The 17,304-nt window shown below is 36.2% G+C and overlaps 1 protein-coding gene across 1 annotated transcript in view; it reads right to left on the bottom strand.

Moving 5' to 3' along the window:
- The window catches only part of LOC123529369 (protection of telomeres protein 1-like), a 52,758-nt gene that overhangs the window by 17,225 nt on the left and 18,229 nt on the right, over positions 1 to 17,304 (bottom strand). Inside the window, exons 7-11 of the mRNA XM_053520788.1 lie at positions 12,337 to 12,472; positions 10,893 to 11,427; positions 5,804 to 5,966; positions 3,955 to 4,002; positions 3,043 to 3,142 (exon numbers count right to left, since the gene is read on the bottom strand). Coding sequence (XP_053376763.1) covers positions 3,043 to 3,142; positions 3,955 to 4,002; positions 5,804 to 5,966; positions 10,893 to 11,427; positions 12,337 to 12,472 — 982 coding nt within the window. The remainder of the gene's footprint in view (positions 1 to 3,042; positions 3,143 to 3,954; positions 4,003 to 5,803; positions 5,967 to 10,892; positions 11,428 to 12,336; positions 12,473 to 17,304) is intronic.

The raw sequence follows: 17,304 nt of genomic DNA, 5'->3' as shown, positions 1-17,304 counted from the left end.
AGAAAAAATATCTAAGTCCAAAGGACAGGAACAACAAAGGAAAGAAATTTAACCAAAAAGAAAAAAGAATTCTTACAAGGTATAGATATGTCAAAATACACCTAAAAATTGGAGGTATCATCCATGTTGTACCACAGAAAAGTGGTCTCGGTTTTTCCCTACGGCCAATAATAAAAAAGTTACTAAAAATAAGCTATTTATAGTAACGTAAAAGGGAAGTAATTAAAAAGAAAATGTACAAAAGAAGGATCTGCCAAATAAATCTGTCGACATAAATGAAATTTCAGATCAGTATCTTCATTAGTTACGGAGATATACCCATTTTAATTTGAAATAAAGGGAGGTAATTTGACATAAAATCAGTCCATAGTTATCTACCCTGATTGGCTCAGTCCAACTAATGACAATAATGAAATTTCAAACAAGTCCTATAAGTACTTACTGATATAAATCCATTTTGACTACAATCAGGGGAGGTAATCAGATATAAAATAACTCTGGAACCTACAATTGGATCTGATTTGCCATGGAATCCAAGATTTATTGTTGTTGAAGATATTTTGGAAGTTTGTATTAAATAAAACCATAAATGAAGTCTCTATATGGCTGCAAAAGCCAAAATAGCCCTGGAACCCATGATGGAATCTGGCCAGTTCAAGTAAGGAACCAAGATCTTGTGGTGATACAAGTTGTGTGCAAGTTTGGTTAAAATCAAATCATAAATGAAGTTGCTATTGTGCAGACAAGGTCAAAATAGCTAATTTTGGCCCTTTCAGGGGCCATAACTCTGGAACCCATTATGGGATCTGGCCGGTTCAACAAAGGAACTGAGATCTTATGGCAATACAAGTTTTGTGCAAGTTTGATTAAATTCAAATCATAAATGAAGCTGCTATTGTGCAGACAAGGTCAAAATAGCTAATTCTGGCCCTTTCAGGGGCCATAACTCTGGAACCTATAAAGGAATCTAGCCAGTTCAAGAAAGGAACCAAGGTCTTATAGTGATACAAGTTGTGTGCAAGTTTGATTAAAATAAAATCATAAATGAAGCTGCTATTGTGCAGACAAGGTCAAAATAGCTAATTCTGGCCCTTTCAGGGGCCATAACTCTGGAACCCATAAAGGAATCTGGCCAGTTCTAGAAAGGAATCAAGATCTTATGGTGATACAAATTGTGTGCCAGTTTGGTAAAAATCAAATCATAAATAAAGCTGCTATTGTGCAGACAAGGTCAAAATAGCTGATTTTGGCCCTTTCAGGGGCCATAACTCTGAAACCCATAATGGGATCTGGCCAGTTCAAAAAAGGAACCGAGATCTTATGGTGATACAAGTTGTGTGCAAGTTTGGTTAAAATAAAATCATGAATGAAACCACTATCGTGCAGACAAGAAATTGTTGACGGACGGACGACGGACGAAGGGTGATCACAAAAGCCCACCTTGTCACTATGTGACAGGTGAGCTAAAAAAAAAGGAATGATTTTTTTTTTTTGGGGCAAGGTGGTGATCAGGTGTGGGTACACAACTTCACATGTTTATAATAAATGTTAAAGGAAAATAATGTAAGAAGTTTAATGAAATTCTACCAATTGGTTGCTTGTTATGTACAAATCTGTGGATTTTTAAATTTCTAAACAATTAAAGGGCAATAACTCTAAGGGAAATTGACCAATCCAAAACAAACTTGACGGGCATCATCGCAGTATGCTGGTTCACGTTTATTTTAAGTTTTATGAAATTCTACCTGATAGTTACTGAAAAATGGCTGCAGACGGACATTTTTGGGCATTTTCATTAAATCAAGGGCAATAACTCTTAGGGAAATTGACCAATCAAAAAAAAAACTTGACAGGCATCATCACAGTATGTTGGTTCATCTTTATTTCAAATTTCATGAAATTCTACCTGCTAGTTACTGAGAAATGGCTGCGGACGGACAATTTTGAGTAAATAAAACGCAATAACTCTAAGGGAAATTGATCAATCAAAAAAAAATAACTTGACGGGCATCATCGCAGTATGTTTATTTCAACTTTCATGAAATTCTACCTGCCAGTTACTGAGAAATGGCTGCGGATGGACTGACGAACAACACCATTTCAATACTCCCCTCCCAATTTCATCGGCGGGGGATAAAAACTGAGAACTATTTGAATCTGCCATTATGTGACTACCTTTTTTTCGTGCCATTTTCCTATCTAGTGTACCTAATTAGTATACCTTAATTAAAGTTCCAGTGAAGTACAGTCCTTGGTTTCTGAGCTGTTTAAGGAAAAAATTGTCACATTTTCCAAGTCCTTTGGCAAGATTTAAAGTCTAAAAGGGGGGAATATTTTGTCAAAATGAAAAATTTAACTTGACCTGATGTATATTAATGCATTATTATTCAAGATTTATGCAAAGTTTCAATCCATTAAAAGATATTGAAAGTAATCACATTTCCAGACATTTTCTAAGAGCAAAATTGTAAATTATTTTTTACAACAAAAATCAAGAGTTATTTGATCTCCTATATGAACTTAACTTACAATTCTTACAACCTTTTTTTTTAAGTTCCAACATAATAACTTTATTTGTTCCAGAGATATAATAAAAAAAAAACAATTTTGAAAATTTTTTTGAAAATAAAGGAGAGTTATGGAAATTGGTGTGTAAACTTAAATTAGGATCTCAAAAAGTTTCTGAGAAGTTTCAGTAAGATGCACAATAGGTTTCAAAATATTGAAAGATTTTGTCAAAGCAATTGCCAGAGGTTTGGGACCTGGCAAGTGATCTTGTCTTGTGATCCTAAAACATATTTTTTTAAAAAAGATATGTATATGGCTGTACAGACTAGAGGGGACAGGGCAAAGTGATTCCAGTATAGCCACCCACCCCTGCAATGTTTGCAAGGGGTTTTATCAAGCCGACGGTAGTCTTAGCCTAAACTAGAAGTACTAACAATTTTCTAAGCAAACTTCATATATTGGTCAAGTGCAGGTGCATTATGGGTATTTAGCAGCATTTTTTACTCCCCATAAGAAAAATCTTTTAAGTATTCAAGTGTTACCATTCAGACTATCCTGGTTTTGAAGACATTGTGGACAATTATAGTGAGGTACTCCTTTAAATGTACTGCCTATCTGAAGCTGAGAATCTGACCTGAAAACAGACATAAAATAATCAAATACAAAAAAAAAATCTACTTTGCATGCACTTCTTGTCTTAGTTTTTAAGTTTCAGTATTTCTATAGGTTTAGTGTTCAGTCCAGTAAGTTCAGTGAGTAAAGCACAAGATTACTCACAAGGTTGTGAGACAACACTTAAGCCAGGCAATGTTCTCACAAAGAAGTGTAAGTTCCCTGACCAGGCAATGTTCTCTCAATGAAGAGCAAGTTAGTTCCCTGACCAGGCAACGTTCTCACAAAGAAGTGTGAGTTAGTTCCCTGACCAGGCAACGTTCTCTCAATGAAGTGCGAGTTAGTTTCCTGACCAGGCAACGTTCTCACGAAGAAGTGCGAGTTAGTTCCCTGACCAGGCAACTTTCTCACAAAGAAGTGCGAGTTAGTTCCCTGACCAGGCAACGTTCTCACAAAGAAGTGCGAGTTAGTTCCCTGACCAGGCAACGTTCTCTCAAGGAAGTGCGAGTTAGTTCCCTGACCAGGCAACGTTCCCACAAAGAAGTGTAAGTTAGTTCCCTGACCAGGCAATGTTCTCTCAATGAAGGATGAGTCAGTCACCTTGACCAATTTTCCTTCAATGAAATGCAAGTCGATCCACAGCAAGGCAATTTCTCACAATGAAGGGCAAGTCTATCCACAGCAAGGCAATTTCTCACAATGAAGTGTGAGTCGATGAAGTGCAAACCAAGTTATAAGGACTTAAAGAGATATGAAACAAAGCTAACACACTGCAGAAATATTTTCAAACAAAGCTTTGAACGGCTGTTTGAATGGAAATAAGAGGAAACTTACCTACTGACATCAGTACTGACATCAGCAGAAGCAGCTGGATATGAACACCTGAAACAACACCAACATATTACCTGTCTATCAATCTTCACACAATAGCATGTTTGTATATTATTATTCAAGAAAGTAATTTACATTGGAAACCAGAATTATATAAAATGTGCTACTGACCAGTTGAGGGTATAAATCCTGTTTCATTATACCATATGATAAAAAATAATTCTTATAAAAACAATTAGGGCTATTTTCCAAAACAATTTGATTTTTAACTTGCTTCCCTACTATTTTTATTTGTTGAACCTCTTTTAATATAGTCTTATTTTTTAAACAAACTATCCATTTGACATACACAAATGCTTCCAAACTGACACAGGGAAATAGGTTGTAACATTAAATATTGTGAAATTTTTACCCACCTGTTGCACAGGGTGACTTGGGCAATATATTTGTAAGTGCACATATAAAAGAGACAAGGTAAGTCCTCTGAATTTTCAGATAAGTTTGCCTTATCTTGAAACCTTGTGCAATACGAGAGAAATCACCAGTTTCTCTATACATAATATGCTTACAAATTAAAATTAATCTGACAGTCTGACCTTGACCTTGGAGCTAGAGACCTAAGTCGTGTCAGGCAGGGTTAGAATTTAACAGTTTTTTGCACTTGCAAATTTTTGTGAGTAAAAAAAATTTCAACTCGCCATTTATCAACTTTTGTCGCAATTTGTTCAACCTTTTTTTCTACGTACGATTTTGTCCTCTATAACACTACCGGTAAGCGCAAGTGTGTAGTACAAAACACTGTTTTTCGATAAAATATCGTACATGCGCATACCAGTAGTTACCCTGTTGCATAATCAAAATCTGCAAACAGTCCACGCACTATGTAAAAACGTCATCAATTGTTGCATACTGTGTGAAACATCATCACATCATCATTAAATGAGCCGTGCCATGAGAAAACCAACATAGTGGGTTTGCGACCAGCATGGATCCAGACCAGCCTGCGCATTCGCGCAGTCTGGTCAGGATCCATGCTGTTCGCTAATGGTTTCTCTAATTACAGTAGGCTTTAAAAGCGAACAGCATGGATCCTGACCAGACTGCGCGGATGCGCAGGCTGGTCTGGATCCATGCTGGTCGCATACACACTATGTTGGTTTTCCCATGGCACGGCTCAAATGAGTATTTACAGCAGATCTAACTGAAAGTTAAAGAAATTAAAACCGTCGTAATTTCTACTCGAGATTTTGCACGCGCAAAATTTTGCTAGGTTGGGCAAAAGTCACTTGCATTTTTTAAAATGTACTCACATTTTGCGAGTATGCGAGCTTAAATTCGAACCCTGTCTGGTTATGTGAACATTAATGTCAAGTGTTTTTAATCACTTGACAGATGACAGAGAAATGGATTGTGACAATATACAAAATACACCTTCAAAACCAATGATTAGTGTGACCTTGACCTTGACCTACTAGTAAGCTGGAGTTGTTCTTGCACTGTCATGTCATTGGTGAACATTTATGTCAAATGATTGTAAAATTATCATTATTTGTGGAGGATTAAATTTTGTGTGGGTTAAGTGTTTGTGTCAATCCACAAAAATAAATCATAAATTATAAGCCACTTTCCCTTTATTTCCATGAATTCATGTTCCCATGAAACAGCTGTTTTGGCAAAACCCAGTAAATTTTACATCTACAAGAGAGTGAAGAATCACAGATTTATGGAGAGACTATATGACAGATCCTACAAGCCTTTGTAAACCATTTACTACATGCCAACCTTGTTGGGAGAATAAAAACAATAGTTATATCAAATTCTATACTGTAGAACAAACAGATTAAATACTCACAAATAATGGCAGACAGAACAGTGAAGTTTGAGGAAAGTTTTCACTGTGCCTGTTTTGGGATGGTAATCATACACTTTGGCTCTCACTCTAAACTTGTTTGGAACAGCATGATCTAACACTTCTTTTATCTTTCTTCTTTTTGTATGTGGATGATTCAATATCACTGAAATATATATACATGTCTGAGAAAATGATGAAATACAGCTACCTTAGTAATAATAATTAACTTATTAGCAGCCTGCTTAATTTGTGTTAGTATTCCTTGGAGATCAGAATATTTAGTGATAAATGAGATAGGGCAAAAGTGCAACACAGCTTGAAACTAAAATTCTATAAGTAAAAAGGGGGCATAACTCATAATATATTGTAGCCAGGGTTATGAACCTTGTGTCATACAATGTTGGTGATGATGTTGAACAATCATTTTGAATCAAATCCATTTATCAACAACAGAGATCTGTTGAAAAAGCATCAAAATTAAACTGAAATTCTATGTAAAAAGGGGACATAATTCATAAAATATTTGTGCCAGAGTTATGAACCTTGTGTCATATGATCAGGAAGATGATGATGAACAATAAGTTTAAGTTTGAATCAAATCCCTTCCATAATAACAGAGATACAGCGAAAATGCATCAAAATTAACCTAAAATTCTAAGTAAAAGGCAGGCATAATTCATAAAAAATTGGTGCCAGAGTTATGGACCTTTGGTCATATAATATGGGTGATGATGAGGACCAACTATTTTAAGTTTGAATCAAATCCATTTAATAATAACTGAGACAGAGTGAAAGTGCACCAAAACTTTAACCTGAAATTCTAAGTAAAAAAGGGGGACAATTCATGAAATATTGGGGCGAGAGTCATGACCCTTGTGCTATAAGATGTGGGTAATGAGGAATAACTATTTTAAGTTTGAAGCAAATCCATTAAGTAATAACAGAGATAAAGAGAAGTTGCATCAAAACTTTAACCAAGGTGCCGACGCCATGCCGAGTAGGATAGCTCTCCATATCCTTCATATACCCAAGCTAAAAATGTGCCTTACATCACTGTTTATTTGTATCAGTTATGTAACTTGTACTTCTCTGTGCAATACATTTGTATAAGTGAAATGTGCCATACATTATTGCTTATTTCTACTAGCTATACAACTGTTACCTGTACTTCTCTGTGCCATACATCACTGCTTATTTCTACTAGCTATACAACTGTTACCTGGACTTTTCTGTGCCATACATCACTGCTTATTTCTACTAGCTATACAACTGTTACCTGGACTTTTCTGTGCCATACATCATTGCTTATTTCTACTAGCTATACAACTGTTACCTGGACTTTTCTGTGCCATACATCACTGCTTATTTCTACTAGCTATACAACTGTTACCTGTACTTCTCTGTGCAATACATTTGTATAAGTGAAATGTGCCATACATCATTGCTTATTTGTACTAGCTATACAACTGTTACCTGTACTTCTCTGTACCATACATCATTGCTTATTTCTACTTGCTATACAACTGTTACCTGTACTTCTGTATGCCATATATTATTGCTTATTTGTACTAGTTACACAAATGTTACCTGTACTTCTCTGTGCCATACAGCATTGCTTATTTGTACCTGTTACACAAATGTTACCTGTACTTCTCTGTGCCATACATCATTGCTTATTTCTACTTGCTATACAACTGTTACCTGTACTTCTCTGTGCAATACATCTGTATAAGTGAAATGTGCCATACATCATTGCTTATTTGTACTAGCTACAAAACTGTTACCTGTACTTCTCTGTGCCATACATTATTGCTTATCTGTACTAGTTACAACTGTTACCTGTACTTCTGTGTGCCATACATTATTGCTTATCTGTACTAGTTACACAACTGTTACCTGTACTTCTGTGTGCCATACATTATTGCTTATCTGTACTAGTTACACAACTGTTACCTGTACTTCTGTGGGCCATACATTATTGCTTATCTGTACTAGTTACACAACTGTTACCTATACTTCTGTGTGCAATACATTATTGCTTATTTGTACTAGTTACACAAATGTTACCTGTACTTCTCTGTGCCATACATCACTGCTTATTTCTACTTGCTATACAACTGTTACCTGTACTTCTCTGTGCCATACATTACTGCCTATCTGTACTAGTTACAAAACTGTTACCTGTACTTCTCTGTGTCATACATTATTGCTTATCTGTACTAGTTACACAACTGTTACCTGACTTCTCTGTGTCATACATTATTATCTGTACTAGTTACAAAACTGTTACCTGTACTTCTCTGTGTCATACATTATTATCTGTACTAGTTACACAACTGTTACCTGTACTACTGTGTGCCATATATTATTGCTTATTATACTAGTTACAAAACTGTTACCTGTACTTCTCTGTGCCATACATCACTGCTTATCTGTACTAGTTACAAAACTGTTACCTGTACTACTCTGTGCCATACATCATTGCTTATCTGTACTAGTTACACAACTGTTAGTTGTACTTCTCTGTGCCATACACAACTATGGTTCTCTTGGCAATGCGTTTTTTGATCTTCGTGCTTCGTGCCATATATAATTGCTTATCTGTACACAACTGTTACCTGTACTTCTCTGTGCCAAACATTACTGCTTATCTGTACTAGTAACAAAACTGTTACCTGTACTTCTCTGTGTCATACATTATTGCTTATCTGTACTAGTTACACAACTGTTACCTGACTTCTCTGTGTCATACATTATTATTTGTACTAGTTACACAACTGTTACCTGTACTTCTCTGTGCCATACATCATTGCTTATTCGTACTAGTTACACAACTGTTACCTGTACTTCTCTGTGCCATACAGCATTGCTTATCTGTACTAGTTACACAACTGTTACCTGTACTTCTCTGTGCCATACAGCATTGCTTATCTGTACTAGTTACACAACTGTTACCTATACTTTTCTGTGCCATACAGCATTGTTTATCTGTACTAGTTACACAACTGTTACCTGTACTTCTGTTACCTGTACTTCTCTGTGCCATACATCATTGCTTATCTGTACTAGTTACACAACTGTTACCTGAACTTCTCTGTGCCATACATCATTGCTTATCTGTAATAGTTACACAACTGTTACCTGAACTTCTCCGTGCCATACATCATTGCTTATCTGTACTAGTTACACAACTGTTACCTATACTTTTCTGTGCCATACAGCATTGTTTATCTGTACTAGTTACACAACCGTTACCTGTACTTCTGTTACCTGTACTTCTTCGTGCCATACATTATTGCTTATCTGTACTAGTTACACAACTGTTACCTGTACCTCTCTGTGCCATACAGCATTGCTTATCTGTACTAGTTACACAACTGTTACCTGTACTTCTCTGTGCCATACAGCATTGCTTATTCGTACTAGTTACACAACTGTTACCTGTACTTCTCTGTGCCATACAGCATTGCTTATTTGTACTAGTTACACAACTGTTACCTGTACTTCTTTGTGCCATACAGCATTGCTTATTTGTATTAGCTACACAACTGTTACCTGCACTTCTCTGTGCCATACAGCATTGCTTATATGTACTAGTTACACAACTGTTCCCTTGACTTCTCTGTGCCATACAGCATTGCTTATATGTACTAGTTACACAACTGTTACCTGTACTTCTCTGTGCCATACATCATTGCTTATTCGTACTAGTTACACAACTGTTACCTATACTTTTCTGTGCCATACATCATTGCTTATCTGTACTAGTTACACAACTGTTACCTGTACTTCTTTGTGCCATACATCATTGCTTATCTGTACTAGTTACACAACTGTTACCTGTACTTCTCTGTGCCATACATCATTGCTTATTCGTGCTAGTTACACAACTGTTACCTGTACTTCTCTGTGCCATACATCATTGCTTATTCGTGCTAGTTACACAACTGTTACCTGTACTTCTCTGTGCCATACATCATTGCTTATTCGTGCTAGTTACACAACTGTTACCTGTACTTCTGTGTGCCATACATCATTGCTTATTTGTATTAGCTACACAACTGTTACCTGCACTTCTCTGTGCCATACATCACTGCTTATTCGTACTAGTTACACAACTGTTACCTCTACTTCTCTGTGCCATACAGCATTGCTTATTCATACTAGTTACACAACTGTTACCTGTACTTCTCTGTGCCATATAGCATTGCTTATTTGTATTAGCTACACAACTGTTACCTGTACTTCTCTGTGCCATACAGCATTGCTTATTCGTACTAGTTACACAACTGTTACCTGAACTTCTCTGTGCCATACAGCATTGCTTATCTGTACTAGTTACACAACTGTTACCTGTACTTCTCTGTGCCATGCATCATTGCTTATTCGTACTAGTTACACAACTGTTACCTGTACTTCTCTGTGCCATGCATCATTGCTTATTCGTACTAGTTACACAACTGTAACCTGTACTTTTCTGTGCCAACATCATTGCTTATTCGTACTAGTTACAAACTGTTACCTGTACTTCTCTGTGCCATACATCATTGCTTATTCGTACTAGTTACACAACTGTTACCTGTACTTCTCTGTGCCATACATCGTTGCTTATTCGTACTAGTTACACAACTGTTACCTGTACTTCTCTGTGCCATACATCATTGCTTATTATTAGTTACACAACTGTTACCTGTATTTCTTTGTGCCATACATCATTGCTTATTTGTATTAGCTACACAACTGTTACCTGCACTTCTCTGTGCCATACATCATTGCTTATTCGTACTAGTTACACAACTGTTACCTGCACTTCTCTGTGCCATACATCATTGCTTATTCGTACTAGTTACACAGCTGTTACCTGTACTTCTCTGTGCCATACATCATTGCTTATTCGTACTAGTTACACAGCTGTTACCTGTACTTGTCTGTGCTATTCATCATTGCTTATTCGTACTAGTTACACAACTGTTATCTGTACTTGTCTGTGCCATACATCATTGCTTATTTGTACTAGTTACACAACTGTTATCTGTACTTGTCTGTGCCATACATCATTGCTTATTTGTATTAGCTATAGAACTTTTACCTGTACTACTCTGTGCCATACATCTTGGTTCATTTGAACTGATACAACTTCCACTAGTTTCTCCAGGTAGCTGTCTATCACATTCTTTTTTCAGTTCTTTCACAGATCTTTTATCACCAGAGTCAGTAGCATGTCTTTTTACTGTTTCTAGCTTATCACTTTCAAGTTCTTCAGATGATTCCACAATAATTTCTGAACGTTCATTCTGCCGTGCTGCTTTTTCACCATTTTCTCTGCCTGTGTTCTCTGATACACCAGATGTAGAAGGACCTTGGATAACTTGCACTCCTTTACATTCTGCAGACTCTGCCTGTGATTCACAAGAATTAAAGTTGCCATTTTCCATAGCAACAATATCTTGTCTTTGTTTCATTGTATTAAGATCTACATTGTTCTGAGGGAGCACCTTAACACTTCTCCCAAATGAATCTCCTCTGTGAAGGACAAACTCTACAACAGTGTGATCACCATCCCGGCTGCTTGCAGACTTGTATTCTGCAGCATGAAGATTTATAAACTTCACATAATCTCCAGGCTGAAAAATAAAATACATTTTCTAATACAGATGATCCTTCTAGGTACTATTCTCAAGTGGATGCAGGTTTGAATCCATTCTCCAGCTGAGCAATTGTAAAATCCATAAAATTCCAGTTTTTGGAGTAAGCCAATTACAATATTCTAGTATTTACGTATCTTTACAAATATTCAAAACCAGCTTTACCTTCACAACCTAATTGGGCCATTTGAATAATGAACATTATCCAGAAAACTAAAGTCACAAAATTAATAATACTGTAGTTACTTTTTACCTTAAAGGCTCTTTTATCGCCATCCAAACCAAGTACTAGCTGTACACCTAGACTACATTACATTAAATGTATCTGTAACGGTACTTCATTGGCATATTTACCCATATTAGAAACTTGCCAATAATCTGGTTTATCAATTTTCTTAAGAAAGTCCCAAAGTAGTATTCAGACATGTATGTGTCAGTGAGAACAAGTTGCTGTTCCTGCTTATGATATATCAGGTATTAAAATACTTTAAGGTTTCTTCAGTCCGTACATATGACTTCTTTACTTTTCACTTTATATAACACTTTACCAGAAAATCTAACAAACAGCAAACTACCAGATCAACTTAAAGGTACTTTTGTCAGAGGAAGAGTGTTATACTTGCATATAATTTCAATAAGCTTCTTCAGTTTGTAGTATTGATAAACATTTTACCATTTGAATCTGTGACGCAATTCGTAAAACCCTCTTCTTTTTATCGAACAACATTTACTTCCAGTTAGGGTATGCAAACTTACTTTGTATATATCTACAGATCTGATGATAAATAATTAGGGACATCAATATTATGTTATCTTAATAACAGATTAACAATTAAATCTTCCTACAGACATCGTAAAGGAAACATTCAGCATCCTGCATGAATTTACCTTTATATTCCTAGAAGTTCTAAAATGGTCATCAAACACACAGACGTCATACAGGAAACCTTTAGCATCCTGCAATAACTTTTCATCTTTTTGCACAGCTTGTTCTTCACAGTCAGCACTCACATTTCTCACATCACTGCAAACAAACAGTATTTACATTCCAAGCTTGTTCTTTTCAAAGAAGCTATATACAGCTGTTGCATTCATATTTAAACAAAGCTATTGACCTCAAAGGTGTATCATTTTAGAGGGTAAAGTGCTAAATTGGCTACTGTGAAATCATTTTTATTCATGTAGGATGAATTTTTTGCGTATTTCGTACTAGGACTGATGCGCGAATTAAAGAACGCGCTATTACTATTTTTTAATTTCTAAAATTGAAACGCGCGAATTAAAGCCCGCGCGAAAACGGTCCTTTTTCACATTTGCGCGAAATTTCATGCCAGCGAATTTAAATGATTTCATAGTATCACTGTTTACATTTATTTATTTTTATTTTGTTGGGTTTAACGTCGCACCGACACAATTTTAGGTCATATGGCGACTTTCCAGCTTTAATGGTGGAGGAAGACCCCAGATGCCCCTCCGTGCACTATTTCATCACGAGCGGGCACCTGGGTAGAACCACCGACCTTCCGTAAGCCAGCTGGATGGCTTCCTCACGTGAAGAATTCTACGCCCCAAATGAGGTTTCGAACCCACATCGATGAGGGGCAAATGGTTTGAAGTCAACGACTCTAACCACTCGGCCACGGAGGCCCCTTCACTGTTTACATACACCACAGTCATAGTACAGTGTAACTTCCGAAAACCGGACCTTTTGAAAACCGGAAACCTTTGAAAACCGCACGAAACTCAAGATCCCGTTTTTTTTCTGTTCTTATTTCCATATATTTTTAACTTCTGAAAATCAGAACTTCCGAATTCTGAAAACCGGACGATTTTTGAAGCACCGTTTAAATTTTAACACTAAAATTGACTTCCGAAAACCGAACAGTAAAATATTTGCTGGATTAAAAGTTTCACCTGATAATCCAAAAACGCTGTCAACATGTTCTTTTGTTTATCTATTAGCAGCGCGCGTTTATTTTTAAACGCTATATAATCACAATGATCATATGATGCAAAAGTAAGGAAGTAATCTGTGATAACTTTCATTCGTATTCAATTTATGAAAACGTGACAAATTAAACACGTTACGTGTTAAAAGCTTTCTTAATGTTTGAACGAAAGAAAGATAGGAGTTTTAATTGATTTAGTTACATCGATTAAACTATGCATTATCAACATTAATTAATATTTAATATTGACAAACTCGGGACTCCAAAGATGGTAAAATGTAAGTGGAAAATGTTTGCGTAAATGCTATTATTAAAGATATGTTGTTTCTTTTAATATTTATTATTTATGCATTTATTATCCTTAATGTTTGTAATTAATTAATTAATCAATTAATTATTTTTTTTTATATGAAATTGTAAAATTAAAAAGGATAATAATCTCCTTCATCCTATGTATAGGAAAACATAACTCTTGTACACCACGTCCACTTTGCATACAAACTTCTGAATTCCGGAAACTTCCAAAAACCGAACTTTTAAGCCGGTCCAGAGGTCGTTCGGTTTTCGGAAGTTACACTGTAGCTGTTTGCACTTTATCATTTCCTGCCAAAAGGGTTCACTGTGACAAGATGTTACCTGTATACCAATCTCACAGATGCAGTTAGTTGACAAGTCTGCCTTTGAGAGATCCAGAACTTCAAAAGTATGCAACCTTTAACAAATTGAAACAAGAGGCCTAACTGGACCAAAGTCACTCACCTGAGGAGGACTGTGACCTTTAGACCTTGCTTCTAGCCAAGTTTGATGAAGATCAATCAAATGGTTTATTGAAAGTTACTGTGGCAGCCCCTTAAAGTGGCCAAGCAGAACACACTGAACATATATGACAGATGCTCATACAAGACTGAATAATTTATTATTGGGTTGATAAAATACATTAACTAAAATGGAAACTGGACATATTGAAAAGAAACATTCAACACTAATGACTACATAGGCCGGTGGGAATATTACGGATATTACAAAATATCATCAAGAAATAAAAGATAACTGAAAGTGTATTTTGTTTTTTTTTTCTGTTTTTTTTTCAGCGGGGATGGGGGTGGGGGGAACTAGACTTCACTTGCTGAACAACATTCCTTTAGTTCCCTCACATACTATAGAGCTATCCTCTAATGTTTTATGACTGGTCTAGTTGAGTAAAATCCCAAACTAAACTCAAGGAGCACATTTTCAGATGCTGAATAATATTCCTATAAGGTATCATGACTCTGGGTCAAATACTTTTTGAGGTATGTGTGACACAAACTAAAAGGCTGTTTATGCTTAATTTGACTGGCAAGGGTAATAACTCTGGTTTTACTGAGTGAAATCCCAAACGAAGCCCAAGGTGATCAGCTTCACATGCTGAATAACAATCTTGTGACGTTTGATTACTTCAAGTCAAATACTTTTGACACATTTGGGCGGACAGAAATTTAAACTAAGTACATGGCCATATAGAGGTAAAACTTTAAACAAATTTATATGGAAAGCCGACGCGCCATGCGTTTTGTTAAATGCGAAATGCGCAATGCCACATGCAGAATGCTTTATGTGAAAAGCCGACGCACCATGCGTTTTGTTGAATGCGAAATGCGCAATGCCACATGCGGAATGCTTTATGTGAAATGGATTTTGCGTTCTGTGAAATGCTTTATGTGAATTGCACAATGTGTTATGCTCTTTGCTAAATGCTTAATGCGAATTGCTTTTTGCTAAGTGCTTAATGCGAATTCCGCAATGAGTTATGCTTTTTGCTCACCTTTTTGTCGAATCTGCGGCTGTGCACCTGGAGAAATTGAGACAAAAAAAAAGGCATTTTGTAGAAGTGAACCTAGCACTTTGGCTGTTACAATAATAAATTAATTCTGGATATTATATTTGACATTTGGACATATTGTTGTGAAAGATTAGTGAACATTTTGATTCGAATCTACATTGCTGGGGCAGCTCTACTAAAGAATTGACAGCCATTTTGTGATCATGTGCCTCACAGCTGTTTTGAAGAAAATTTCAGGGGGTACATACATGCGTTTCGCAAAATGGTTTTTGCATTTTGCGAAATGCTTTATGCGAATTGCACAATGTGTTATGCTTTTTGCTAAATGCAAATTGCTTTTTGCTAAATGCTGAATGCGTAATGCTTCATGCGAAATGCTGAATGCGAAATGCGTCTTGCTTCTTGTTAAATGCTTTATGCGGCATGCAAATGCGACGTGCCACCATGTGTGATTTTGTTACTATTTATAGTGATGCTTGCTAATTATAGTATCACAGAGGTTTAAGTTTCGACCAATCAGATATAGCAATTGTCGGTACTGCCTTACATGGGGATTTCCCTAAATTTCCGCGGCAAACTGTTATGGAAGCCGCATGTAAGATGTGTGGTGCATCCCTAAGTAAATTTCCTGCAGCTCACTTTTGTGTGGACAAAACCTATATTCCATTTCGCAAGTGAAATTGCATCTCAGACAGGTTTTCTTTCTCATCACTTTTGCCCCACAATGGGGACAAAAGTGAGCTGCAGGAAATTTACTTAGGGACACACCACATGTCTTACATGCAGCTTCCATGACAGTTTGCCGCGGAAATTTACGGAAATCCCCATGTACGGCAGTACCGACAATTGCTATATCTGATTGGTCGAAACTTAAACCTCTATGATACTATAATTAGCAATCACGCGTGGTGGCACGTCGCATTTGCATGCCGCATAAAGCATTTAGCAAGAAGCAAGATGTATTCAGCATTTCACATGAAGCATTACGCATTAAGCATTTAGCAAAAAGCAATTTGCATTTAGCAAAAAGCATAACACATTGTGCAATTCGCATAAAGCATTTCGCAAAACGCAAAAACCATTTCGCAAAATGCATGACGCACCAGCTTTCCATACATTTATGTACTTCATACACTTAAAGCTTTGATGGGCCAAAATGAATATTATTATTACCTGCGGCCTGGAGGCCGCAGGTATATTGGAATGCAAAAAGTAGTGTAGCACATGGGGACTGGGTGATTTCACGTGACTTTTTACCGATAAGCGATTGGCTTATCACATTTATGGAGCGCCGTTTTTGCAATATAGCTGACACTCTATATGATATTTAGAGAAATGTTTGTGACCTGAATTTCTAATTTATCATTTCATATAATCTATTCAAACTTTAAGCAATTATCAACATTTATACCTAGTTGTACATAAGGGATTTTTTGTAATTGCTCTTTAATTTCCTGGATTATGGTCCTGTGCTGTCTTGCTCTATATGTTAACGAAGTCCAGATGTAAAGTATTTCAACAGTCAAGAAATGTAGCCAGTTGAGCTAAAAGTTATGTTATACAATGAAAGTGAAATATAGTTATTTTTGCTCAAAGCAAAACCTCTAAGAATTAAGAAATACATATTTCATAGATGTACTTGCCACATTAAAGCATAATGGTATAATAATAATAATAAAAAAGCACGCTATTCACCTACAAGTTACTTTTTAGGACGAGTAAACACACAAACATCCATTATAATTTCTGGTCTGTATAACTTCTGGCCGCAGGAAATCTTTCGACTTGTTTATAAATAAAATAATAAGTCTTACTATATACACTGTGTACCATCCCAGACTTTCAACAATCTCCCTACATCAGTTTGTACTTACTATATACACTATATACCATCCCAGACTTTCAACAATCTCCCTACATCAGTTTGTACTTACTATATACACTATATACCATCCCAGACTTTCATCAATCACCCTACATCAGTTTGTACTTACTATATACACTGTGTACCATCCCAGACATTAAACAATCTCCCTACATCAGTTTGTACTTACTATATACACTGTGTACTTTCCCAGACTTTCA

This window comes from Mercenaria mercenaria, chromosome 13 (assembly GCF_021730395.1).
Source record: "Mercenaria mercenaria strain notata chromosome 13, MADL_Memer_1, whole genome shotgun sequence".
NCBI lineage: Eukaryota > Metazoa > Mollusca > Bivalvia > Venerida > Veneridae > Mercenaria > Mercenaria mercenaria.
This window is presented reverse-complemented; position numbering and strand designations above follow the sequence as displayed.